The sequence below is a fragment of the Colletotrichum gloeosporioides genome (genome assembly GCF_011800055.1).
Source record: "Colletotrichum gloeosporioides strain Lc1 chromosome Unknown consensus_119, whole genome shotgun sequence".
In the NCBI taxonomy this organism is placed as follows: Eukaryota; Fungi; Ascomycota; class Sordariomycetes; order Glomerellales; family Glomerellaceae; genus Colletotrichum; species Colletotrichum gloeosporioides.
Window position 1 is genome coordinate 120,306 of NW_025544764.1, and position 26,025 is coordinate 146,330.

Sequence of the window (26,025 nt, forward strand, 5' to 3'; positions counted from 1 at the left end):
TCGATCAACTCAGCGAGAAGGCGGCCAGCCCGAATATTCGACGTTCCTTGAAAAGCTGCTGATATCTCTTCCGAGCACGAAATCTTCGCCCCCTGTCTCCATCGCCGCACGTCTCTCGGACTCTTCCCGCCGTACACAAACCGACAACCGCCCCTATAGACGACGTTGACGACGCCTCCAGCAAGAGCATGAGAGACCCCTTTTTCCTCGAGCCCATACCATGGCTCGTCAAGGCAACGCAGCCCTGGGCCGATCTTCTGTCTCTGCCCTCATTGCCGCTCCACGTCCATGAGGTGCTCGCCGCTAGCTTGCTTTACTCGGTCATCTACTATCCGATATCACCCTTGGTTTCGCGCCTGATCGTCGGCCGCAAATACCTGGATCTGCCCAGGAAGAGAAGAGTGAACTGGGATGCTCACGTCGTCTCATTCGTACAGAGTACCCTCATCAATGGATTGGCGCTTTGGGTGATGTTTGCCGACGAAGACCGCAACGGGATGGACTGGCAGGAGCGCATCTGGGGCTACACTGGTGCGGCTGGCATGATCCAGGCTCTCGCCGCTGGATACTTCCTGTGGGATCTGGTCGTTACGAGCTGCAACATGGACGTTTTTGGCATTGGCACTCTGGCTCATGCTGTTAGTGCCCTCTTCGTCTACGCTCTTGGCTTTGTAAGTTGATTACAGTCTCCAGCTGTTTCCACGCTCCTCTAACCATTACATTCAGCGACCTTTCATCAACTATTATGGCTGCGTCTTCATTCTCTGGGAGCTATCCACGCCTTTTCTCAATATCCACTGGTTCTTCGACAAGCTGGGAATGACTGGCTCTCGTGCCCAGTTATACAACGGATTGATGCTGCTCTTTACATTCTTTTCCACACGCCTGGTGTATGGGACTTATCAGTCGGTGAGGGTGTTCTCGGACATCTTCGCGGCCATCGATACCAACCCTATCTTACCTGTCAGTGCCGACACTGGCGAGGTCATCACTTCGACTGTCATGAGGTTTGCGACACCTAAATCAACGGTACCTGCTTGGCTGGCTTTCACATATCTCATGAGCAACATTACTCTGAACAGTCTCAATTTCTACTGGTTCATTATGATGATCCGTGCAGTGCGCAAGAGGTTCCAGCCGGCCAAGACAAACGAAAAGGATATGCTCACAGAAGTATCGGCGACGAAGGCGACTTCACAGCCCACACAACCTGCAATTCGCCGACGCAAGGTATAGATACGGTGGAATGGATAGCTAACGCTAGTCGGGTTTGCCTGGCTGTGACATTTGAGGAAGGCATGCATGCACACGGTCCAGCAAGTCGTGCGTCCGTGATGGCGTGTATGATTAAATCTAATGGCCGGCGTACTGTACTGTCGTTTGCTGTAGTAATGGCGTTCTTGCTCGTTATTGCTTTAGATCGGATCAGAGCACGGAGTTGAGTGTATATATACATTGTCTCAATACTTGCGATTATCTGAAGTTCTGGACACCTGGCGACTCCTTCCTGCTTGTGGATCTTATATTCAATTCAACGCACCAGCCTCTAACCGTGCTCTCCCGCGGATTTTATGGAGCTAAAGATACGCATACCATGTTCCCAAGAAGGTGAAAACAGTCGCTAAGGTGCAATCGGTCTGCTTGTACTGTTTTCGGAAACTTATCGCTAGGGACGACCCCATGCATGCGAGCCTTCCCACCAAGTGTGTGCTAGGACTGGGTATGAGGAAGCAGAGCTTGCAGGCGCAAATCACAGTTGATGAAATTGCTCTAACATACAGGAACTTGACAAGACATCTGACAAGCCGCAAAATGGTATTAAGTACATCTATGCGAAGACGCTAGAATGACGACAGCAGACATACTTGCAGTGCACCTATGCTATGAATGGTGTGTCCAGAAAGGCAAACACAGCCAGAATTTGGCACTCGCTCTGGACCAGACCAGACTGGCTCTCAGGTATGTAAATGCATGTACATTTAGAAACCAAAAGGGTTGTTTGGAGCTATGCAGTCAGTCAGAATGCATGCATGAGCTTCAACAAAGTACGTCAACTTACTTGCTTGCGAAAGGTTGGCCCGCCGTCCGGTTGGCTGGGCCATTATCTTCTTGGCATCTCCCGTGACGCCAAAGCGAACCGGAGGTGGCGGCCCTGTCTTTTGTGGCTGCAACGGCTGAACAGGAGCAGCCAGCGAGCTTGCACCACCCAGACTATTGAACCCACCAAAGCCGGTCTGCTGGGGCTGGAAACCTGTTTGCTGAGGTTGGAAGCCAGGAGCTGCCGTTCTCTGTGGCTCCATTGCAGGAGGCAAAAATGAGTTGATACCAGTCGCCTGGGGGTTGAATGTCTGGTTATTCCCGAATTGCCCAGGGAAACCCGTGGGCTGTACCTGCATCGGGTTGAATTGGTTTGGACGCTGAGGGTCGGCAAAAGGGCTTTGATTGGTCGCCCCGGTCATCATCGGTTGCATGGACTGCACAAATTGCCCACCTGGTTGCTGCATGCCAGCGTTGAAGCCCATTACGCCCGGAATAGGTTGCTGCTGGGGGGCAGGATAGGGATTCATCTGCGACTGGGCTATCTGTTGCTGTTGCTGTTGCTGTTGCTGTTGCTGAATTGCGAACTGCTGCTGCAAACGTGCCTGGCTGATCTCATTCATGCTCTGACCCGGGGGCGCGACAGGCGTCTGGAATCCCGTCATCTGGGGAGCCAAAGGAGGTGGTGCAAAAGCGCTCGGCTGAGCCGACTGAGGAGCTGACAACGGCCGAGAAGGGGGCGGAGGCATCAGTACACCCTGGCTCGATGTTGCAGCAGGTGGAGTTGGTCTCTGTCGCTGCATTGGCTGCTGCGGCGACTGCGTCGAGGTAGTGTTCGGCCGGACTGTAGCAAAGAAGGACGGAGTAGCCCCCGTTGGCTGGGGAGCTTGCGCCGGTGCCAGCGGCTGACTTGCGGTGGGCTTCTGCGCCGGAGTTTGGGCAGTCCGCTGAGGCTCCAAAGGCGTGCTTAAAAGAGATAGCTCCTGCATGGAACCGGTGAGGGCCGGCACTTGAGGAGACGGCACAGACTGCGACACAGGCTGCTGCACAGGCTGAGTAGGAGGTTGGGTAGCCGCGGGTACCGGAGGTATCGGTGAAGATCCCGCGGCAGGTTCTTGTAGTTGCTTCGCAGGTTTCACGTCCCATGCGTCATCGTCGAAACCGCTTGTTTGGCCGGGCGAAGGCCCCGGAGCCGACGACAGCGACTTTGATGAAGGATCTTCAGCCGGGCCATCCTCCTTGCGCGCGAAGGCTTTCGGATCCACGACATCGCTTGTCTGAACAGCGGGTGCTGGCCGGCCCTTCCTTGTATTATTACGCAAAGCGCCACCGGGTCCCGTGAAGAGACCGCCAGAGCCGCCGTCTCCTTCAGCACTAGATTTGTCACCCCCTCGTACACGGCCAAACTTTTGATCCAGCGTGCGCATGACCTTGATGATGTCGCCCTCGCGAAGACCCAAGTTGCGGAGAATAGAGGCGTCCACGTCGGGAAGAACGCTCTCATCCATAGAGTCTTTGGAGAATGCCTGCGCATAACGCTCACACAGGCCTACGGCAACGTCGCACGAAAGGAAGAATTGAAACCAGTCATACTCGGGCTTCTGTGGCGGGCCAACCGATGCGCCAACTCCGCCAGAGGCTGAGTCTCGTGCTGCCCCCGCTTGAGAGGCCGCTCTGGCTTTCTTGACGTTGGACAGCGGCTTGTCCTCATCTAACGAGATGCCGGTAATGCGTTCCACGTATTCGAGATCTCCCACTGACATCTTGGCTACAGGAACCGCAATCTTGACGCCGTTCATCTTGTGTAAGTTGATCTTGCCATCTTTGAGCCCAAGAAATTGCGCGTCGACACTGAAAGACTTCGATCGGTCGGTCCATGTCCTGACCTTGGAAGGATCCGGCTCTGCGATGTGCTGTTAGTCTTACTGGTGACAGTTTTAGATGGGGCTGACATACTTGATTTTCCAGAACGGCTTTGACCGCTGCCTTCGCCACGTCCGTTTTCGCGTTTAATCCGCTGCCCATAGTTATTACCATTTTCTCTTGCCATAAGACTGCTGCCTCGCTTAGGTAGAGGCATTCCCGGCCCTACCTGCTGTGAGCTGTCTCTTTGCGCCGCCTTGACAGCTTCCTTTGTCAACCGTATCTCTTCTAGACGATTTTGCTCGACAGTCGATTTCGCTGCGTTGATCCCGGTGTTGCTGGGCGGCGGGGTAATGGAGCCTGTGATCTCAATGTAGCTGCTTGGAACAACGCCCTCTTTTCCGTTTTTGACGCGTCGCACTTGCCACCATTCCTCACTCTTGGTATCATCGATGATAACAACATCATCGCCAATTGCGACCGTTACTTCGTCGTCACCCTGGGCCATGAAATCGTACAGAACTTGCCCTTTCTTCTGGGCTTTCCCGGCTCCAGCTAAGATGACCTCTCTCAAGCCTTCTGCCCGAACAGCTCCAGCTAATTCGCCTAGAGCGCTGACAATCTCCTCAGCCGTATCCTTGGCACCTGCGTGAAAGTCTACACTTTTGCTTGGCCGTACAAGCTCGAGAAAGACGTGTTTCCCCTCCCGAGAATAGTGCGTCATCTTGTCGGCCGTCCATTCTTGCGACGGCCCGTCCTGAGCACGCTCTGGAGCAATGAGGATGGTACCAGTTGCCAGATTGACACCGAGCGTCGTGGGCATCTTCTTGCGCTTGCCCATGACAGACACCATTTCATTGATATTGTACATGTGGAAGCCGCCGGGTGCACGGTAAGGAGGTTCCTCAACCTCCGGAGAATTGTCGTACAGATGCGTATCTATCGATCTCTGAGACTGAATGCGCGCTGGCGGAGGCGCGACTTGAGATATGGGCCGTGCTGGCAGAGCCGGACTTCTCACATGCTCCTCGTCGGAGGGCTCTGACAAAGGGGACTGTGGCGAGATCGGAGGGCTCTCAGCACGGGGAGCAGGAGCGGAGCGCCCAGCAATAACCCCAGCCAATGCCGCCGCAGGATTATTCGGTAAGCTGGGCGCAGAATTTGTCGACTCCGGACGCTCCGGGTTGCTGTCGGGTCCAGGAGCCGGGGGAATGGAAGTACGTGACGGCAAGGCTGGGGGCGGCGAGGGCAGAGGGGCGGCATCTTCCGACTCGCTCATCTCGATGTAGTTGGAAGGAACAAAACCATAGTCGCCGTCCAGGCCAACCAAAATCCAATCAGGGTCCGAGGTGTCGTAGACGTCGATAAGTGCATCTTCTGGGAAGGACAGTTCTTCGTCAGTTTGACGAGTATATTCATACAATGCCCGAGCCTTTGCGATTGGTTGAGCCTGGAATCCTGTCAGCAACAGCACAGAAAAGACGGGATGCCACTACCTCTTCAACGTAATTGTTTGGGATTAAACCTTCGGGCTCATCCTCATCATCAGCGCTGGCTTTCTTCTTAGCTTTCCACCAATCGTCTTCGGCATTCTTTTCTAGTATGTAAAGCACATCACCGTCGCTGATGGCGAGCTCTCCCTCAGCTTGAGGCGCATAATCATATATGGCCTTACAGACCCCCGAGAAACCCATGGTGCAGGCCCGGATGGCTGAAGAGAAGCGACTAGTATGTGATGTTAAAGTCGGTCGGAGTTTGTTGACGGGCGGGTTAGGCGGGAAGCATGAGGATGGGGCCAATGTGCTGTTGATCGGTTGGCAGGGCCGGCGCTGTTGTGGGAGCGTTCGCAGCTCGGTGCCGGCGACCCCGGAGATGGGGTGATTGAAACAGACAGAGCCCAGTTGGATCGTATGCAACGTCTTCTATCGACAGAGAGGTTGTCAGCAAATTCGCAAATACCACACTGAGATAAGATGCTGCGGGTTCAGGAGAGACGATCAAAATTAACTCGGGCGCTAAACGACGCAGAAGCAAGATACTCTATCGCGACTATGTTGGATTGCCGGGAGAGAGCCAGATATGCGACGAGGAGTGGAGAAGGCACGCGAAGCAGGCGAACGTAAAAACCCTCAAGGTAGCTAAGGGTAGCTGGGAGGGATACAGGAGACGGGAAGATGGGCGATGAATATCCAGACGGGGACCCGAATCGGAGCGACGATGCAATGATGCAGGGCTAGGCGGGTGAGGAAAGCTTACCAGTCATGAAAGAGTGTAGTAGAGCACCGACTCTGAATAGCGTGGTTCTATTTGCTCGCGAGAGACTGTCAGCGGTGACCGGGAGCCAACGCGGAGTTGCAGATTCTAGGAGTTGACGATTGACGGGAGATTGTGGTACGTCGCTTGCGTTGGGCGGTGATGTAAGGATGGCCGGGCAGGGCTGGACGTTTTGGAATCGGATCGGGTGAGGCAGCCACAGGCCGGAGAGCAAAGTAGCCCCAGAGCATGCGGGAAGTGAAATTTAGCTTACCTACCTACAGACGTATAGATGGCAGGAGTGGTGGTGTTGGTGACAGAGGCAGCAGGCTGGTCGGCAACCGAAACCTGCCGTGATGTTGGTTGTGGTGAGTGATTACTGGATGAGATGAAGAGCAACACGACTTGGTCGGGACGGCCACCGCCACTGCCACAGCCACCTGCGCGGACAGTCAAGTCATCAGAGGCCTAACCTGGGGGCTGGGATTCAGGCACCTCCCCCTTGTTTGACCGCGCTACCTTACCTACCTTACCTTACCTTTGGCAAGGTACCTTACCACGTTACCCATACTTTACCTCCTGTCACTTTGCAGGTGCCTACTTACGTAGGTACCTTGGGGGTAGGTACCTATCCGCGACAGGTAAGTCAGGTACTTTAGAGATACCCTGCATGGGTAGGTAAGTAGGATGTTTTTTCTCAGTGGTGGTGGGCAGGGGGGCCGCATTTAGGTATTATGACGCTGGGGACTGCGCAGGCGGGCTTGAAGAAATGACAGCAACAGACCGGAATCAAGGTTGATCGTTTCCGTTTCCGCTGCTTTACCCAAATGGTGCACCTACGGAGGTATTCCATACTTGTGCCCAGAGAAACTCGCCATCGTCGTTGTCTTCATTACCTATTCCTTCCATGATCGGGGTCGGTTTTCTCCGTGGTCTGCGTGCTCAATCAATACAGTTTTGGTATGCCAAATGGCCTGACCAACCATCGCGTCGCATTACCAAAAATGCCACACTGGGCGAGGAGTCACAGAAACGGAACCTCATCATGCTGGCACCGTCACTTCGGAGGGTAATCCATGTCCTATTTCATGCCTTACAGCTACTCAATGTTCAGACCAGTGTTCCTCCTGTCAACTCACAGTACGGCCTGCTTCCCTTTCCATATCCATCATTTTGCTGCGCTCATTGTGAGCGATCTCATGGCCTCGTCCGTCATGCGCGCAACGGATCGCCTATGACGAGTGCCTGTCTTCGATGGTCTGGCTGCTGCCGCCCCCCTGTCCTCGGCTGACGACACCAGGGAACATTTTGGGATCCTGGCTTAAATTGTGGGCATCTACTGCCCACGATGCTTCTTTGGCTGAAGGCAGGCTAGCAGGTGAACCGACTACATCATCCCGAAAGACCGCCCTAGTGCTTGACGCATCTACTTCAGACTTCTCGCCACCCCCGGCTACAGATGCGTTTTCGGGTCCTCCGCTGAGTTGTTCGCGCGGAGCCCCGTGCTGACCGGCTATGATGGACTGAGCAGTGCTTTGCTGGTCGGCGCTTGTCATTAAATCCGAAGACGCCCTGGCACCGTACGCAATGTATTTGCGAAGCCTGAAGCCTTCGTTAGTCTCAATGCCACGTTTCGTAACGTTAAGGCCGCACTTACATGTCACGCTCTTCCATGAGCGTCTGAAATCTGAACTCCTCTCGGCGGTCCGGGACGTTTGTCTTCACCATGGTGTTGCCAGCCTTGCCAGGTAAGTTGTAGTTAGGTCCCAGCCATTGCTCCTTGATTGCGTTCTCGAACCCGCTCTGCTTGACCGAGTTCTTTGCCAACTCGCACATGTCCACGGAGCCCAACTTGTAGATTTGGGCGGCCACTGCGTATTCCTCCATCAATGGCTCTTTGGTGAAGGCAAACTGCAGAGGGTCGTCTGTGGAAAGGGACACATTCAGACCCCTGCGGAAGTATTGATAGAAAGGGTTTCTCTCGTAAGCTAGAAATAGGGCGTTGTTGCTTAGAGGCGACATGGCAATACCTATTTGCTCCAAGTAGAAGATGTACTGCAGAAGAGGGACTTTGCGCAGTAACAGTCCGTGGCTAATGCTATGGCAGCACAGCAAGGCAACGGCAAGATGTTCGCTGTCCCCTGCCTCACCGCAGTGTGGACGGAGCGCGAATGTGTTGAAGCCACGACGCTGTCGGAGGATATTGAGCGATGCCATATTGGAGAACAAGTAGTAGATCCAATAACTGTACGGCGGGTTCTGTTTTGAGTCCCATACCTTCGGCACTGGGAACTTCTTGAACAGACGCCTCTCAACCTTGCTCTCGTCATCGACGCTATCAAAGCCAATCACTCTCTGCAGGAAGATGTGCAGCTTTGGGTGACTTGATGGATCCTTGGATACCTCAAACAGAGGTTCGAATACGTTCTTCACAACTTGCTCAAACGTGTCCATGAGTCCGCTTGCCTTATAAACATCATACAGACGAGGAATTTGAATGAGCCATCGAACATTGTGAGAAAAGAGCTTGTTGTCAACGACCCAGGCGGCTAATTTGTCCCATTCGTCGAGTGACTTGCCATAGATGGAAATGCGCCATTCGACCATCTGGTATTTGCTTGACTCCAGATCAGCGATCACCTCCTTGGTGATCTCAGCCAAATAGCGTCCGTTGATGAAATTGTCTGTCTTCAAAAAGATTGTTCGGAGCCTCGACTCGCCAATTGGGTTGTACTTCAGGTTGAATTTGTCGAAGCGGTGAAAGGAATCCGTATGTGCGTGCATGTCCAAGGTATCGATGGACAGATCGTAAGCAGTAAGATTAATGCTCTGGAACACCTCTGCCAAGGTAAGATACCGACCGTCGCGGAAGAGCACTACCTCATCCGGGCATTTTTTCATTTTGCTTTTGATGAAACGCAGAAGGTGTTTTTGGTTCATACACGCAGAGTGATGAACGTGTGTGTCGACCTTACGCACGTTGTAAAAGTCTCTGTGGGGGACTTTCTTGCTGTCCGCGGTCTCTTGATACTCGTTGAGAAGCGCGTAGAGGTTGAATTTGCCTTCGAGATATTGCAGCCGACGAAATGCGAAACTCTTACTAGGACCATCCGAGGAGATACTCAAGATCTGATCAAGATCCATGTAGAATTCGCGAATAGTAGGGACACGAACGAGAGGGACACCACTCGCCTCAGCATCCTCACTGTCGAAGACCTGGTAGACACCACTGTCATCCAGCTTGAATGTCATTGTGTCAACTGCGGGCAGTGGCAGAAGATCATTCATATCGAAATCCTCCCCGATATCTTGGCCCGGCTTTCTTTTCTTCATCATCCGTTTTGGCTCCAGATCTGAACCTGCCGCTGTAGACGGCAGGACCATGCTTCCGGTCAGACTATTAGCAGTGCTGTTCATGGCGTCTGTTGATGCAGCTGCCCGTGCATGCTCAGCGCCCCAGGCTGGCTGTGGAGGTGGGGGATAGATCGCCCAGGATGCGTCGTCTTTGGGATTATCATCGGGGCCTTGGAGTGAGAGCCCAATGTACCTCTTTCGAAGGTGCACAATACTTTGGATGTTCTTGGAGATAGAGCTGAGCTCAGCCGTGATATGGGGATCTGTATCTGAGAATGCAGCAACACCAAGAGCTGCAGACTGGCTGGACATCGACGGGTTTGCGTCAGACCGGTGACTCGTATTCAGTTGAGCTCCTTCTTGCGCGATCTCATGCATCTCGTTCTGGAAGGGGTTACTTCGAGGAGGGGGGGCACCCTCTCCGCCGACCGATCGCCCAGGAGGCTGTGAAGGGTCCGGCAGCATCAAGTCTTCGCGAGCCGAGGTTTTCCCCCTCAACTGCCCTTTCTCTTGGCCTAATGGCGAAGAGTCCATAGCTTGATCGATGCCTCTTGTCCCCGCACTCGCGCCCGCGGAACCATCACGAGGGTCTGAACCCACAATTAAAGGGCTCCCATGGGGCGTGGAGTGACCTTGCGACCATACACCACTGCCGGTGCGTAATTGGCCAGCCTGGCTCCTCTGATAGAATAACTTGGCATCTGCTTGGCTCATCTGGCGTTCGGCAACAGGGTCGTAGAAAGCGGTGCGAGTGGGAAGGTCACGAGGAAGCATTCCGTCTTGCAGGCCTGACTCATCATGACTCTTGTCGTGGGCAGGACGGGTGTTCACTGATGATGCGTCGCCTTTGGTTTGCTCCTCTGAGCTTTCGGAGCCCGTGTCACCTCGGGAATCATGGGCGCCTAGATCGCCCTCGGAATCCGTGTCCAGGTCATGAAGCGAGAATGTGTTGCCTCGCTTGGGTGAAGTCGAGGCAGAGGTTGGGTCTTGTGAAGAATATTCGGTGTCTGGTCGTGTGTGATGTCAGTAAGGAAAGGCCGGCGTGGATGACTGGGGGGATGGAGGGGTATCGATTGATCTATCCACGATCGCTGGAGAGGGAACGACTTACCAGCGTGGAACACGACTTTCGTGTTCGGAATGGGGAAGAGTACATACCAGCCATGACGAGACGCTGTTCAGACCGCACTGCGTTCTATTGCAAAGCTCTTCCCCCCCAAGACGAAAGCTAGAAGCGGAAAAATCGAGATATTGAGCGGTATCGATAAGATCTGGGAGCATTATTGTACCGAGTACTTGCATCAAATGAATGCGGGGTCGCGGTCGGCTCCGATCTCCGACAGAGGATGACGCACAGGACGGGAACTCCAGAGCGAGTCCTGAACAGTGCGCGACTGCCTGCATATTAAAGGGGTCCCGAATGTGACGACCGGGGTAAAATAGCATCTGTACAGTAACTAGTAACTACGACGGATACCCTTACGTGTTCGCTGCCGAGAGGCGAGGCGACAGTCGAAAACTAAAGGCATGACCCATGTCGCGCAGAGCCATAGGTAACTCGACAACGTAGCGAGACCGAATGTTTTCACTGCCGTTATCCGAATGACTACACCAGAACAGGAATAGTACCGACCTTGCGACTTTTGGATTGACTGTCTTTTTCATTCTCATTGTGTAAAATTCTATACGCTGCCCATGTCTAAGTCACGAAGTCTATGTGTTACCAGCGCCTTTTTGCACTCTTGAGGTTTTGGCCCTTGAATCAAGGGAGTAGAGCCCGCCTGCTCCAAACACAATCACAGCCCCAATTAAGGTGCCCGCCGCCAAACGATTTCCAAAAAGCCAAATGCTGAGGAGCAAGCTGACTAGCTTGCGGATATTCAGTACGATTGTGACCGTCAGTGCTGAGGAAACAGCAGCCAAGAGGTTGACGCCTCGGATACATGCGTACTGCGTCAGGACGTTTGTAACGAGGTACGCAAGTTGGCTCGGAATGTGAAGCTTGGCCAGTCCCCCTTGCAAATCCTGGCCAAGGGTAAATCCAGTTGTCTGTCCTAGCATCGGCAGAGAGAGAGGCGGACTGTGGGCTAGACGCCGAAACTGTCGGGCGAGGGACGGCATGAAGGGTAGGAAGAGCGGCAGAGATAGCAAGTGGGAGTAGAACAGATTCTCTTTCCACTGTGGGCCGTATTTCTTGTACGTCTCCTCGGTGTACAGTCCCATGATAGCTGATAGAACCTGTGCCACGAAAAGTATAATCAGACCAGTCCCGAAAGCTGGTCGTTCACTCTGCGCAGCTGACTTGGTTGTATTCTGCAATCATGTAATGTGTTAGCATGCATCTCTGTGTCATCTAGTTTGTCGTTGCGCCTTGCCTTGGATTGAGAATCCGACCACGCAGCAGTAATTACACCAAGCGTCAGCAGAATAACAGCCACAATCTGGATACGCGAGTATTTCTTCCCGTATAGGGACCCGGCGATCATTGTTGTTATGCTGCCCCCGGACCGCAGGATGATATGGACTGGGACAGAGATGTCGTAGCTGAAAGCGTGGTTGTTTAACACATTGATGCTGAAAAAGAGCACAATGTTGATAAACCAGCGTCGCAGGGGCACCTTGTTCTGTCGTAAGAAGAAGGGTGGTCTCGATCGATCGAACTGCGAAACGTAGCCGGTCACGGCTACGAAGAGGAATTGGACAAACGTCAACAGCGTTCCACTCGAAGGCTCGACCCTAACAGGAACAAAATGTGAGCGACACGCAGGACCAGGCGAAGAAGGAGGGAGTAACCAAGATATAGATTTCTACTTGACACTTACTTGATGATAGCTTCCAGGGCGTAGACCTAGACGATACGAAGTCAGCAAAGGCTGAATCAATTTTGATCAATGACAGCGCACATTAGAGCAGCAACCACCGAAGATCAGGCCAAGCATGACACCGACGGCAATCCATTGAGAAAAGAGGCCGATTATGATGCGGCTGGCGCCTTGTAAGGATTTCTCGGCGTCTGATGACTGTTGCCCATTCAAGGTCAGGCTATTAGCGACCTTGTCGTATGGAGCTCGAGCGTTGACGCTGGTGTCCATCTTCTCCGACGGGAGCGATGAAGTGCCTTGCGGCTGGCCGCGTCTTCGAGTTGTCGCCGACGAGTTCATTGAGGCTATCGGAGCCTGTTGTAAACAAGTTGGAGTTGGAGTACAGTCAGAGTGTAAAACGTGCAGCGTGTCCGGGAGGCAAGACAAGACGTGACCAATGACAGCTGGACAATCGGCCCAGGTGCGAAACTCAAAGCTCGCTGTGCTGCCCTGGGCACCTTACAGCACCCCTCAAGGCACACAACCAAGCCTACCTCCACTATCTAACTTGAAAGTACACCTGCCACTCTACGGATACCTTACTTGGTTATGCTTGTTCCCCCCCCCCCCCCCNTTCCCCCCCCCCCCTTTTTTTTTTTTCCTTCCTTTGTTTTTGTTTTTTTAAATGAAAAATTAAAAGAAACGAAACAAATTGGAGCGCATTTTGCTTGTGTCGTACATTTACTCATCTAGGTTGTACGCGTTTTCCCGGCCTGACCTATCCGAAAGTATCGCGCATCTCCAGCGTCAGGTCAAGATGTCCCACGTACCTTAGTAGCTAGAAACGTAATTGGGAGTATGACCAGCAATTTGTTCAGGTGCTACTATTACCTTACACGACGGCACCATTGTCAGACGCTGAGGACAGATCGCGGCGCGCGCTGCAAGTGATTGCGGGTTGACCCCACTTGCCTATCCTGGCTAACTCGTCATTCATACGCGATTCCACACAAAGTAGTTGATCACATATCACGCCACGTACCTATTATCCATCTCGTCAGGAGCTTCAGTTCACGGATCCAGATAGTAGACAATAAACGTATCCATATGAGAATTTCGTTGCCTTCAATTCTGTTGCGGAAATCAGGGAGGCTTCGCCAACCGTCGCACGGCCAACGAGCCCATCTATCAGTAGTGCTTCTTTCATATCTGTCTCTCCCCTGGCGCCTTTCCGTCTCTCCTCTCCCGAAGCACCTGCATGATGGCCTGCGGTGTCCAACGGTTTCTGCACTACTGCTTTCCTCGAAGTTCCAGTCCTATATGGCAATAATGGCGGTGGTATGAGCCGACCAAGTCCACGACACAGATGCCGGATAGCAAAGCATCGTCTCAAGTCAACCTTGTCGAAGAAACCGAAGCCCTCTATCCGCGTCTGAAAAACGCCTTGCTGCGCCATGTGCCGTCCGTGAGCTTCCTCGCAAAATATAGACCTCGAGTGCCTAAAATCCATTGACTGACTCTATAGTGCAGAAAAGACAAATAACTGAGGAGGAAGGTTAGCTTGCAACGATATCCGAGGCAATATTGACGTCATCATCCACGGGATATGCTTACGTTGTTCGTCGCTGCAATGGCGATGCTATCCTCAAACGGGTGCCAACTCATGTGCAGGATTTTCTTGTTGAAATCGATCTGGTCGGCATCAGTTTCCTTGCGCATTCGTTGGCCCTGGCCGCCGGCTCCAGCAGCAGGACTGCCAGCACGAGAACCTCCCTTCTTGCCGCCGTTGGTGGCGGTTGGGCTTGTAGACGAGTTGATAGGTGTCGGCACGCCGACCTTCTTCGCTTTGAATGCAGACTTGTCAGCTTGTAAAACAACTTCAACCTCCTTCTCAGGGTCGGATGGGTAGATCATAAAGTTGTTGTTGTAGCTGCCCGTCATGACGTTCTTGGCATCGCCTGAGAAGACAACCTCAAACTTGTCAAAGATGCTGTCGTTCTCGTACGTGTCGCAAAGGCGTGGGCGCAAGTGCTCGTGAATCGGAATAGTCTTCACTGGCTGACGCTCCATGTTGATATCCCAGATCTTGACCGTGAGGTAATCGCGCGACAGGATGTAGCGGCCATCGTAGGAGAAGCGCACGTCGGAAATAGAGGATATGATTTCGGAGAAAAAAGACCTAGAGGACGGGTCTTCTTCTTGTTCAAATACTGGATTGGGGCATAAAACATGTCAGCAGCAGTAAGACTAAGATCGGCAGGAAGGAGGCGGGCATACGCTTGGCGTGTCTGTCACAGAGAGCGCTCTCCCGCATGTCGGCAAGCTTGATGGTCCCCTTGGAGCTCGCGTACATAAACCAATTGCAGCTCAACGGGTGGAACTCAGCAGCAGTGATAACCTCAGTCAACTCCTCCATATTGGCTGGCTTGATGTCGACGATGTTGAAGCTTTGATCTTGAATGTTGAGGTTCCACAAGTTGATGCGGAGGTCATCGCTGCTGATGAAGGTTTCGCCATCGCTATTGACGGATATGCTGTTGATGTGATAGGCATGAGCATTTGCATAGGTTCGGCGGGGCACTGCAGCAACAACAGTGTCGTGGTGGGTAAGACGAGGCATGATGAGATCTTCCGCATTCTTGAAGCGATGGGCTGGGGTTTGTCTTGGTGCACCGCCTCCACCGGCGATATTCGCGGGCGTTAAGTCATCGGATAAGTTGTTCTCCGCGACAACTTTGAGCGACTTCTCGAAGACCTTCCACAGCTTGATGGTCTTGTCGTTCGTGGAGAGCAGGTAGTGGGAAGCATTCTGACGGCGGCACCACTTGATCTTGTTGATCTTCTCCTCGATTTCAAGGGATTTGAGGTAGTCAAATTCGGGTTCATGAGACTGAAATTCCGTGTGGAACTTGTATTCGCAAGTCTTTTTCTATTCGAGGTTATTAGCCTGGCTCACGGTCAACACAGTTGGCTCCGACACACCGTCTCGTTTCGCTCAAACAGAACAACTCTTCCACCCTTGTCTCCTGTCGCGAGGTAATTGCCCGTGTGATCGAACTCGACCGTCGAGATAATATCAGCTAGAAGAGTACGTCGTCAGACAAACGGAAACTGGACACAGAGGGAAGGCGAATTGCCGTTGGCCGCTGGAGGGCCCTTTACTACGGCTCACCTTCGGTGATGTCCTCCACATCGCCCTTGTCTCCAAAGCACCTGTTGTACCGTGTGAGCAATCACCCAAGGCGAGAGCGTGGCAAGTTACGAAGAGGGAAGGAAAGTGGGCAACGATGCATCTCGGATGAATGGGGGAGAAGAATACATACTGGGTGAACTTCCACGTGGGAGAGTTCGTGTCACTGTCCACCATCTTTGCTTTCCAGCTCCGCAGAGGCTTCGGTATGGTATATGGGGCTTTCGGGAATCAAGCGAGGCGGCGGGGCACGTCGAAAGTAGAGCGAGCTCTAGGCGTGTGGCAGATGGGATGCTGTCGTTCAGCGTTGGGAGCAGACTGATAGGGTTGGTACAAGCCACAAGATCGACACAAGAAGGCCCAGGAGGTGAGTAGGTAGAGCGATGATTGATGGCTGTGGTCGAGTCGGGTGCGCGCAACTGGTGCAAAAACACGCAAGACGCTGACAAGAGCGAGGGGCAATTGTGGCGGGCGGGCGACCTGCGTTACTGAAAGCCTAGAAAAGAATACGAAGTCGACGATCGGAGGAGGGCGGTCGAGCAAGACGAAGAGGAAGGGAGGAGACCAAGCTCAGGTAGGAAGGATGTAGATGGTTGGTTGCTGTAGCCTAAATTGAATTGGTTTGGCGTGGTTTGGTTTGGTATGGTCTGGACGGTGAGAAGGCGTACCCAGCCGGCGTCGTTGGTAGAGTGCAGAGTGGATTTGCAAAATCGACAGACGTCTGGATTTCGTCAGATGCAGCGACAGGCAGGAACAGAGGTTAGGATTCAAAGGTCTGGCGAACTGGAAAAGGCGTGGGACGGTGCACGGTATTGACGGGAGGGGGGTAATCGCAGATGCGGGCAGTCAAGAGACAGGGTGCGGCAAGAATGCGCCAGGTTGAGGTTGGGGTACGTGTGTGTGCGTGGGAGGTAGGTACCTTAGGTACGTACGTGCGGATAGGTAGTGCGAAGACGCCTTAGGTAAGTAAGGTATGGAAGGTTGGGCTGGATACATGAGTGGATAATTGACGCTGCGAGCCTCCATACCTTAGCCTCTAGATACATAGTAAGTAAGATAGGTAAGTAGGAGCCTAAGGTACCTAAGCATAGTGAGTGGGATGTGTCGAATTCCTACCTCCCCACCACGCCTGCCTAGGGCCGTCGGGCTCATCTACTACGCTTACTGAGGTACCCTGAGGGCGGGTGCTTATTAGGGATGAAAAGCAAAAAGTTGAGACCGACAGCAGCAGGGTTCGAACCTGCGCACCCGAAGGTACTAGATGCCCGAATATTGAAAATTCAAGTCTAGCGCTTTAGACCACTCAGCCATGCTGCCATATGTTATGTAACATGACAATTAACACTGTGCCTGCAAGCCGGTTCTTGAACTTATATATCCTTGTCGAAGCCCACTAGCTAAATGCCTCATCCTGTCATGGACGCAAAGCGTGTGTTCCTTACAGGTAGCAGTGAGTTTCTGTGTAGATCTATGGTCTCATCAGCATATAGACTATTAGCATCGTCTGTGGTCATCTAAGAGATGGGGCTTAAGAGACTATCCTTCCGCTTTGGGCCGGCTGGGCACGTGCTGCTTTGCGAAATTCAGCTAAACACAGGGAGAACCTCGGTTACGTTTCCAAGCTGACGTTCGCCCAACTGTGTCGCCTGGGATTTCATGAGACCATAAAGCCTTCCTGCCGCTTATGTGTTATTCCTCAAGAAATTGAAAAGAAGAAGAAGAAAGAGGGAAAGTAAAATAAATCCATGCTCGTTTGCAATGAACCAAGACGACCGTTCAACTGCACCTGACTCCAAAGGCAAAGGAAAGGAGCCTATCCTTTCATCGCTGCCTCAAGACGACGGCCAAGACCAACGAGGCAATCAGCAAGGTCACAGCTCATCAGAAAACGGATCTTTCACTTCTCGCCTGGCCACTTCAGCTGCCAGTCTGTCTCGAACCATGTTGACAAGTCGGTGTGCCACCCTCCCCAGCGAAAGCTCAGAAAAACCACAGTGGCCGGCCATCGCAGCGCAAAATCTCGCTCACCAAGAACAGACGGCAACTTATCATGATGAGAATACCGTTGGGTCTGGTTCCAGACCAACATCTCTTCAGTCGCGCCACTCGTCTAGTGTGGCCGAACATCAATTCGACGACTTTATGGACGCCCAAGCAGGTCCAGATGACGTGAGCCGACCTCGACAACCAAAGGCTCTGATCTCCTCTCAACTATGTGTCAAATCTGCCGTAAGTGAACAAGAAGCTCGAGATGGCCAGCAGGTCATGAATCTTCTGGACGCGCCTAGCGAGCTACATATGTTCGATGACAATGACAGCTGTGGGGAGTCCTCTGTATCCCCTTACACCAAGTCGTCACTGAGAACGGCGTTGTTCGGTGCCAGCGAACGAACGGGCTCGAATTGGACCATGCTTCTTGACTTCCAGCCCAACCTCTTGATGGGAGACAACCTTGCTGAAATCCAACATCATTTCGGCGATGTTGACCCGGAACAAGCAAAGGAGCTGTGGATGGACAGTTGGCGCGACGTCTTTACGAGCTACACAGACGAGGTCTGGGGGGACCTCGGTTCCCTCGTCCGAGAGGCCCAAAAGGAAGTCGAAAAGGCGCAGGAGCATGGGCAGGGGAGAACCGATATGAAGGCGCTACAGCGGCTCAGACAGATTCTAGCGCATGTTCGGGGACCACACGATTAACACGACACCGAGGGAGAGGGACGTGGAAGGTCTTGGGAATAGAGGGTGGCGGCGGTGAGAGGTGAGGGTTGCTGGGCCAACTCGGCATGGTCCAATGACATCATGCGGATGGATGTCCATCCTCGCCAATTGCCCGCCGACCAGCCGCCAGCGAAGTCCAACCCCCCTCATTCGTCTTGGCCCTATCTCTCACAGGCTTGCTGAGCGCATGCATGCATCCCACCCAGGAGGCATGCACGGGGCTGGGGTTGGCCGTCTCACTGACACGATGCACACTGCCCGACGCAGCCGATCCCACCGTACGGAGGAGACCTCTTCCAGGGCTAGCTTACAAAGTACGGATATGGGCCCGACCCTCAAAATCACACCAACAGGGAAGTCCGAATGGTGCGATGACCATGCTGGCGACGAGTCGGCGATGCATGTGGGCAGGCTTTAACGTCGTATTGGGGCAGCTAGGACCTGGAGAAATAAAACATTGCGGCTTTCCTCGCTCTCGACTGAAGTAGCTCGGCGTCTCCTCTTCCCCATCTCCTTCGGGGCCTAATTCACTTCACCCCACGCTGCCTTACTTGGATTCCGCACGTACTAAGCTGCCGTACCGTAATTACCTACATAGGATAGGAACCTTGGATAGAAGCGGGCGAAACCACACAGCGATCCAAACTCAGACCCGTCGCTGGCAACTAGCACACATACAGACCTCCGACATGAAAGTTTCCGTTTGGACGAAGCGGCTTATGCTGCTGTTTGCGACAGATCCATTATTTGCGACCGCCAACCCGACTCCGACCCGAACCCAGTCTGCAGTCCCAACCGCCGCCTACCGAGCTGGCGAAGCATTGCTGTTCAGGCGCCAGGATTGCCCTGCTGGAACAAGTCTCTGCTCCAGTTCCTTGGGCGAGGATTTCGACGGCGTCTGTTGCGCGACGGGGCAGCTCTGCGCATATGATGACAGCAATAACGCAGCCTGCTGTCCGTCTGGGTATGAATGACCTCAAGCGCAAAATCTTATGTTTACGCAAGCCATATGAGCGTTGAGAACTAACGTGCGCTATGCCGACAGAGCTGTCTGTACCGGCGCCGCCCCGACAACGGCACCGGCCGCTCCCACCGCCGTTTCATATGTGCCCAATTCTTACTTCCCGTTCCCGTTCGTCGCCACTTCCCTTGACCGGGGCGAGTGCTCCGACGCCGTTCAGCAGTGCTCACGAAACTACGAAAGCTGCGTCACTCAACTGGACGGTGATGCAGGCTTCGGCGTCACTGTTGTCATCCCCGGCGGAGGCGGCACCACCGTCGCCGCCACCCGGGTGGACGTCGGAACCTCCGCCACGCCGATTTGCGCCAGTCTTAGTTCTCGCGCCTGCCACGGCATAGCATACGACCAATGCTCACAGACGACAACAGTGGACGGGGTCGTGATAAATGCGGCTGCCCGGCCGACACCAGCTTCCGTGGCTGGAATGGTTGCTGGTATCGGAATCGCCGTCTTTGGCTTCATGCGATGAACTTCACTGCAGATGAACACGTCGTTGACAATATATTTTGAGTTCTTGGGGGCAGGTGTCATGAGGTCCTTCTTCTGCTTCATTTGAAGGTTGTGTACTGGAGTGCCGCCGCGGACACATGGGTAAATGATATGACTAAACGATCCCACGATACCAAAATTTTGCTTCGACAATACCATCGCCGCACCCCTCACCACGTCACTACCTCAATCGTCATTCTTTTCACCGGGCTCCCATATTCCAAGAAACCTGCTTGTCACAGAGTCCGTCCACGCCTCAAGGACATTGATGACAAACTCCAACATGCGGCCAAAGAAAAATAGGCTGCCGAAAGAAAGGCCGGCAATGACAGCGAAGCAGATCCAGTACATCTTTGGTGTGTAGTGTTCTACAAGGCCTGGTATCTCAACGGAGAAGTAGCTAGTCATGAAACTTATGGGCAGAAAGAAAACGCTCAGCTTAGCAAGGAGGGTGGCGCTCCTGCTCAGACGGGCGGTGGCCTGGGAGTCCTTTTGAGCCGTCAGGTTGAAGTACTAAAAGATAGAGTATCTCCGTAAGCTTTCGATAGCGGCATTGCATTGAATGGCATATTGAGAGAGCCTACCGTGTTTGACAAAGCATCCAGCTCATCCAAGTACTCGTGCATTGTGTTCAGCATCAACAACTGCAACCGATCCTCGAGTCGTTCGAAGCGACCCCTTGCTGACGAAGATATCTTGACTTCATCCGATAAGCCGCCAGGTGACTCAGAGGCAGCACAGGGACATTGCTTGTGGCTATCGACGCATCTAGGTCTACAGATGCGCCTGATGAGGCTCTTGTAGCTCTCAAACAGGTGATGAAGCTGGCGAAGTTCCCTCCTGAGGGTGTGCAAGGGTCGAATCACATCACCGCTCTCCAACTTGCTTCTCCTACTCTGCCTATACGTCAGTTTGCAGTAACTCGCCGAGGGAAGGCGAAGCATTTCTAAATCACTTACATTGCTTGCAAGAATTTTCTCTCTCTGTGATCCAAATGGTCAGAAAGGCATGCAATCTTGCTCATCTTGGTTGATACTTGCCAGACTATGGATTCGATCGCGTGAAGCTGCCAGCACCGGTACCGCCCCTAAATAGTCCTCGAACAGGTAGAATAACCTATATTTCAGGCATTCAGCACAGTCCGAAAGAATGAAGATGTTGAATCGTTGGAAGGGTGTACAGTACAGGTTACTTGAGCCTTCTCGTGCGGCATTGCACCCGGGCCCTGCAGTAGGCAACGCTTGCCTGACTGATTTTAGTGTGATGACGTTGTTGCTGTAGTCGTCGACGCCGTGTTTGGACAGTTGGCGAAGCACCGCCATGGTGTTGGACCGCATGCCTCTTAACTCTTCATCTGCCAATTTCGCATCTTCTGGGTAGACATATGGTGGTGTCTCATGCAATGACAAAACAACGGCTGAGGAGGGTCAGGAGATGCCCGCGAGACGTCAACTTTCCGGCCACTTCGGATGCAGGACTTACAGTCAGAACAAAGCGTGAGCCATGACCAATGCTTTGGCGGAAGCAAACCCGTTTTGTGTTCTGCGTGCCTTGGGTTGATTGGTCGACGGTGTAGCCAATTTGCACCGATGCAAAGGACTAAATACTGGTTAATGGTCACTTTGAAGCGTCAGAGACACATGTTTTACAACATACATTGCTTTCCCTGATCTATGGAGGTATAGTTCATTGTTTCCTTGACTAGTTGATAGATTTCAATGTCTTCCGACATCTGCATTCGGGCGTCATGTGGCGAAACACTCTTAGCCTCCGTCGATGAGGATCCAGCCTCAACATCCGCATGGTTAACACGCTGGGCCGAAGTCGTGGTTTCCGCCATGGATGCCCTCGTAGCAGACGTCATGAGAGCCTGAAGTCGCGATGAAAAACTATAACGAGTGCCAATGCACTCAACAGCTGGACGCTGGGTACTCGGTGACCAAACATTGATCCATCGTATGACGCCGTCGGGTGGTCCATGACCCAGAAGAATGCGAAAATCATCTGCGCTCAGGTCGAAGGCTATAGTGGCTTGCTGATGGCTGAACTCAACAACAAAGTTACGGGCCTTCTCACTATTCGTCTCGCACACAGCCTTGTCGTAAACATCCTTCTGGTCAAGGTCATAAAACTCGATGGGCGATTTCCTTGGCATATGGGCTGCCATTTCGGCGTGGGGATGATGACCAAGAAGTTGTCAAGTGTCAGGCGACGCGAACAAAACGGGCGAAGACGTGGAAGTTCTCGGAGGGGGAAGATGTCACCGAGAGCTGTCTCTTGCCAGATAAGCAGGTATCTCCACCCTGCGGCTGAGCATCGTGGCTGAACAAATGACCCTGTTGCGCTGTCTCGTTTGATTTGCTGGGTTTCTCCGAGATGCAGGCGACATTGTGTTGGTTCTCGGCGGTTACAACCGTCGGCGCCTAATTGCGATGGACAGTGTGCAAGCCGCATGAGACAAAGACAGGGGAGTACACTGAAGCAGTCTCCAGCCGCTTCGTCTGGAGAACATTCCTCACGCCATCCGAACCTCATGTTTCGTAGCAGCCGACAGATCTGCCTCGCATAATGAATACAGCTTTCTACCCGCAAGCCCTCGTCATATTACTGAAACAGAGTCTACTACAGAGTGCCCAGAACACATATTAACCTCGCCACAGCAAACGCCCCAAGACCTCCCCTGGAGCCTCGACTTTATCGCCCAGAGCCAGCTCGATGAAGTTCCTGGCGACTGCCTCGGCCTCTTGGAGACGTGCCTGATCCTCGTCATCCAACTTGGCACACGCTGCCCCAAGATCTTCGTTTCGCGCCAACAACAGTATAATCGCTTCCGCTCGCTCAATTACAGCTTCGCTGACCCCATTGAGTGCCGCGCACTGGCTACCGAAGCTAGATAGGCTTCTTCCAAGGCGAAGGTCGTAAAGGAAAACTACCCGGTCGTCTATTGGGGCATCCAGGTCGAGACGCACGTCCATGTAAGCAAAGGTTAGGCCTGGCCGGTCTCGCAGGTATCCGCCTTCGAAAATCTCATGACAATGCGTAGTTATGAGAACCTTGGGCGTATCGGTACCGAGCGCAGTGAAGTGGTCAATGAGTCCTGCCATAAGCCCGGCTCCATCGTCGGCCGTGGTGCCCTTACCGAACTCGTCAATCACGACGAGACTCCGGCGAGTAGCATGCCGCATGACAAAGGCTCCTTGTCTCAAGTCAGTCCCAAAAGTGCTTTCCTTCTGTGACACGCTCTCCCCCGTCGAGATGCGAGTGAGAATCTGGTCCGTAATTCCTATCGTAGCAAGACTGGCCGGGACGAAGCTTCCAATATGGGCTAGGTAAACAATAAGAGCGACTTGTTTTATGTAGACGCTCTTGCCCGAATGATTAGGCCCAGTAATGACGAGTGACGTAGTTTCGTCATGGTGACCTCGAGGGTCACCGGAACCCCCCGCCAGCATGCAATTATTTGCGATGAATGAGGGTGCGGCCAGTTCTTGAAGCGGGTGGCGTCCCCCCTGGATGGAGATAACATTGTCGGTTGTCATCGTCGGAGCCGTCCAACCATACTTCTGAGCCCCCCGTGCTAAAGCCACCAAACAGTCGAAGTCGCCACACGCATCCGCGGCGTGGCTTAGGACGGGGGCATGCTCAAGAACCTCGCAGGCGAGATCGTGAAGAATCTGTATCTCTAGGTCTTCGCCAAATCTCAACCAGGTCTTCTCGTAAGGTGCCAAAACATCAGTACGTACGCACCTACGATTCCCGAATAGGGGTCACCTAGTTGAGCGTCCAGTTCTGCCATTCGGCGGTTCTTGAAATAGACGCTACCCCCGGTGATGAACATAACTTCCCATGTGTCATCATAAAGCTCTTGTCCCATGTACGCGGGTGTGCCATCTTGGCGAAGAGAGACCACCGTGAAAAAGCCTAGCTGTGGCCAAAAGACGCAGCCAGTGACACATGGCCGAGCCCATTCAGGGAGTTCTTGTGACATTGAATTGCGTATATCGTCCAGAAGGGAATCCAAGCCTTGATAGTCTTGCTTTAGTTTGTCGAGCTGCACATTGACATGGGGCCTCACTGCAATCCTCGAGCTAGCCTTGACTTCGTCAAAATCGATAATAGAATCGACTTTCTCAGCAACGCCTTTGATGACACGAGCGGGAATAACTGAAAGTACCTGGTAAGACATATTAGCAGGATGAAGGGATGTTGAGTCATATTGAGGACTTACTTGTCGTACGCAAGCAAGGTCATGCGTGTGTTGCAACTGCAGCATGGCATCTCGAAGTTGAAGAATAGCAATCGAAAATCGAGTTAAAGACCACCAAACACCACGGCCGATGGCTTGTCCGGTTGGGATATCTGCTCCTCTTCGTAACTGTTCCAGAGGCCTTCGTACATCCTGAACCTTCTTCAGGGCTCCGTACACACTTTCGAGTGCTTCTGCATTGTCGGACTGAAGCAGGACCGTGACAGTTTTCTGCCTCTCGCGGATCGTGTCAAGATTGAGTGAAGGTCGCAAGAACATTTGCCGCAGTTTGACCTTCCCTTGAGCAGTGCTTGCGAAGGGATGAAACAGACCATACACCGACAGGCTCTCTTTTGAGCAGGAGCCCGCTGTGGCCGAGCCAGACATCACCCTGTTCGGATGAAGTTCGGACTGGAAAACTTGGAGCGAAGAAATCGTTTCATCGGTAACCAACATAGAATCCGAAAGGGCAAACATCTGGATCGAGGCTACCGGTGCCCTTAACAGACCACCAGCAGTGTTGCCAATGCGAACGATTTCCCCCAAAACGGCCCCGGCACACCCAATCTAGCAGATATCAGCCCACTAGAGCTCGCCTCTTGATAAATCAAAATTTGAACCTACTGATGAAACGCAATCGAGGTCGACGAATGAGCCAAGGCGCATGAGCTTGATGTTTCGACGCCCACCTTGCGCGACGTCAATAGGCAAGTGACCGGTAGCAGTGTTCACCACAATTGGCCCCGAACGGATAGGTGGCAAGTCTATCAACTTGTCGATGGAGGCCTGGTGGTTGAACTCATTCGAGCCGACAATTCGCAGGAGGTAGCGCTCAGTTCCGGAATCGTCTAAATCCGTGCATTGAGCATTGCTCCGCAGTATCGCCACAGAGAAACCTACCTTCACGGGGAACGACCTTGTGCTCTTCGAAGAAACGAATCACCTCATCGGGCATCTTCAGGGGTAATACAACCACCGTCGGCTCAACGTGAACCATGAGAAAATTGATAAACGGTAGCAAACCGGTGTCGGGCGCGTCGCGCAGTAGATAGATAGTATCCTCAGAAGTCCTGTAGTAGGCGCATCCAAGAGCACCCTTGTCCCTGACATCAACAGCCATGACAACCTCATCGCACCATTGTTCTGGATCAGGTGCCTCCCCGGAAGAAGGCCACTGTCCATGAGCGGAGAACCGTGGCTGCGCCGAAAAACGGGGGTGCAGACTTCTAGTCGGTGTCGATGAAAAATCGTCAACAGGCAAGTGTTGTTGCAAAGCCGAAATCTGAACTGATGCGGCAGCGCGTACACCCTGACTCGACCGGTCTCCGCGGCGTACTGAGTGAGCACCCCGTGGAGTAGGAAAAATGGGCGAAGTACGAGTTGGCCCGGCAAGACTGGGACTGCGTCGCTGGCGGCGCTGAAAGGGGCCTCGCAAGATGGACGGAAGCCCTGACTTGCTACTCGAGCTGCTCCTCAAACGAGATTGACCGTATCGAGAGTGGAGGCTAGGCCGGCCACTGGCAGACATTGCGGCACTCATGAGGTTTTGACCGAAGGTTGCTAGAGGCAGCGAGTAGAGGAGAACACCATGTTTTTGTTTGTCAAAATCGGACGCCCTCAGGCAATAAAGATAGAAATATTCTACTTTGGCAGCGGTGGCCTCGAAAGGGCGTGGCAGACACGTACTTGCCTTACTGCAACAAGGAAAAGAAAATGTGGCAGGTGCAGGTCCCCAACCATGCAGCTTCGTCTCGTGCGAGGAAGGTGCACCCCTTGAGGAAGTAAGCGACGGCCAGACATTAGGAAGCCCGACTTCATACATGCGGAAGGGCAAGGCGGTAGTGAGTATGACCACAACACAAACATCGTTCGGCCAAGAATGTGCATTCATCCGACATTACACATACATCATCGAACAAGAACTAGGGCTAGTTCGTGATGCGCGTTTTTGTTGAATCAATTGTCCACTGGTATCATATTTGGTGGTCTAGTCCGGTCGAGAAGAAGATCCATGGATACTTCGTGGTGACCGCTTCCATATATCTGCAAACCA

At 53.0% G+C, this 26,025-nt stretch overlaps 7 protein-coding genes and 1 pseudogene across 8 annotated transcripts; 3 read left to right on the top strand and 5 right to left on the bottom strand.

The window, feature by feature from the left end:
• Positions 1–161: 161 nt before the first annotated feature.
• On the top strand, positions 162–1,236 carry GCG54_00015642 (putative TLC domain-containing protein C17A2.02c; the record flags this gene model as incomplete). The annotated part of the gene is made up of 2 exons (XM_045415419.1): positions 162–671; positions 727–1,236. Coding segments are annotated over 2 exons (1,020 nt in total), but the record flags the coding sequence as incomplete, so codon positions are not given.
• A 743-nt stretch (positions 1,237–1,979) lies between these two features.
• On the bottom strand, positions 1,980–5,594 carry GCG54_00015643 (Actin cytoskeleton-regulatory complex protein sla1; the record flags this gene model as incomplete). Its single annotated transcript, XM_045415420.1, has 4 exons — positions 1,980–2,005; positions 2,060–3,940; positions 3,994–5,350; positions 5,397–5,594. The coding sequence occupies 4 exons, from the start codon at positions 5,592–5,594 to the stop codon at positions 1,980–1,982; spliced, it is 3,462 nt and encodes a 1,153-aa protein (XP_045256164.1).
• A 1,791-nt stretch (positions 5,595–7,385) lies between these two features.
• Positions 7,386–15,675, bottom strand: GCG54_00015644 (AMP deaminase; the record flags this gene model as incomplete). The annotated part of the gene is made up of 11 exons (XM_045415421.1): positions 7,386–7,755; positions 7,811–10,514; positions 11,232–11,820; positions 11,919–12,243; positions 12,330–12,355; positions 12,411–12,683; positions 13,923–14,518; positions 14,586–15,237; positions 15,291–15,388; positions 15,481–15,521; positions 15,632–15,675. 11 exons carry the CDS (start codon positions 15,673–15,675, stop codon positions 7,386–7,388), a joined length of 5,718 nt encoding a protein of 1,905 aa, XP_045256165.1.
• A 1,764-nt stretch (positions 15,676–17,439) lies between these two features.
• GCG54_00015645 (uncharacterized protein) lies at positions 17,440–18,195 on the top strand (the record flags this gene model as incomplete). Its single annotated transcript, XM_045415422.1, has 1 exon — positions 17,440–18,195. The coding sequence occupies one exon, from the start codon at positions 17,440–17,442 to the stop codon at positions 18,193–18,195; it is 756 nt and encodes a 251-aa protein (XP_045256166.1).
• Positions 18,196–18,905: 710 nt separating this feature from the next.
• Positions 18,906–19,706, top strand: GCG54_00015646 (uncharacterized protein; the record flags this gene model as incomplete). Its single annotated transcript, XM_045415423.1, has 2 exons — positions 18,906–19,180; positions 19,262–19,706. The coding sequence occupies 2 exons, from the start codon at positions 18,906–18,908 to the stop codon at positions 19,704–19,706; spliced, it is 720 nt and encodes a 239-aa protein (XP_045256167.1).
• Positions 19,707–19,912: 206 nt separating this feature from the next.
• Positions 19,913–20,670, bottom strand: GCG54_00015647 (uncharacterized protein; the record flags this gene model as incomplete). The annotated part of the gene is made up of 2 exons (XM_045415424.1): positions 19,913–20,239; positions 20,311–20,670. 2 exons carry the CDS (start codon positions 20,668–20,670, stop codon positions 19,913–19,915), a joined length of 687 nt encoding a protein of 228 aa, XP_045256168.1.
• Positions 20,671–20,724: 54 nt separating this feature from the next.
• On the bottom strand, positions 20,725–21,893 carry GCG54_00015648 (uncharacterized protein; the record flags this gene model as incomplete). The annotated part of the gene is made up of 3 exons (XM_045415425.1): positions 20,725–21,143; positions 21,209–21,346; positions 21,383–21,893. 3 exons carry the CDS (start codon positions 21,891–21,893, stop codon positions 20,725–20,727), a joined length of 1,068 nt encoding a protein of 355 aa, XP_045256169.1.
• A 478-nt stretch (positions 21,894–22,371) lies between these two features.
• GCG54_00015649 lies at positions 22,372–25,500 on the bottom strand (annotated as a pseudogene). Its single transcript has 4 exons — positions 24,597–25,500; positions 23,955–24,539; positions 23,474–23,900; positions 22,372–23,414 (listed from the first exon to the last, which is right to left on the bottom strand). Coding segments are annotated over exons 1-4 (2,959 nt in total).
• Between the last annotated feature and the right edge of the window lie 525 nt (positions 25,501–26,025).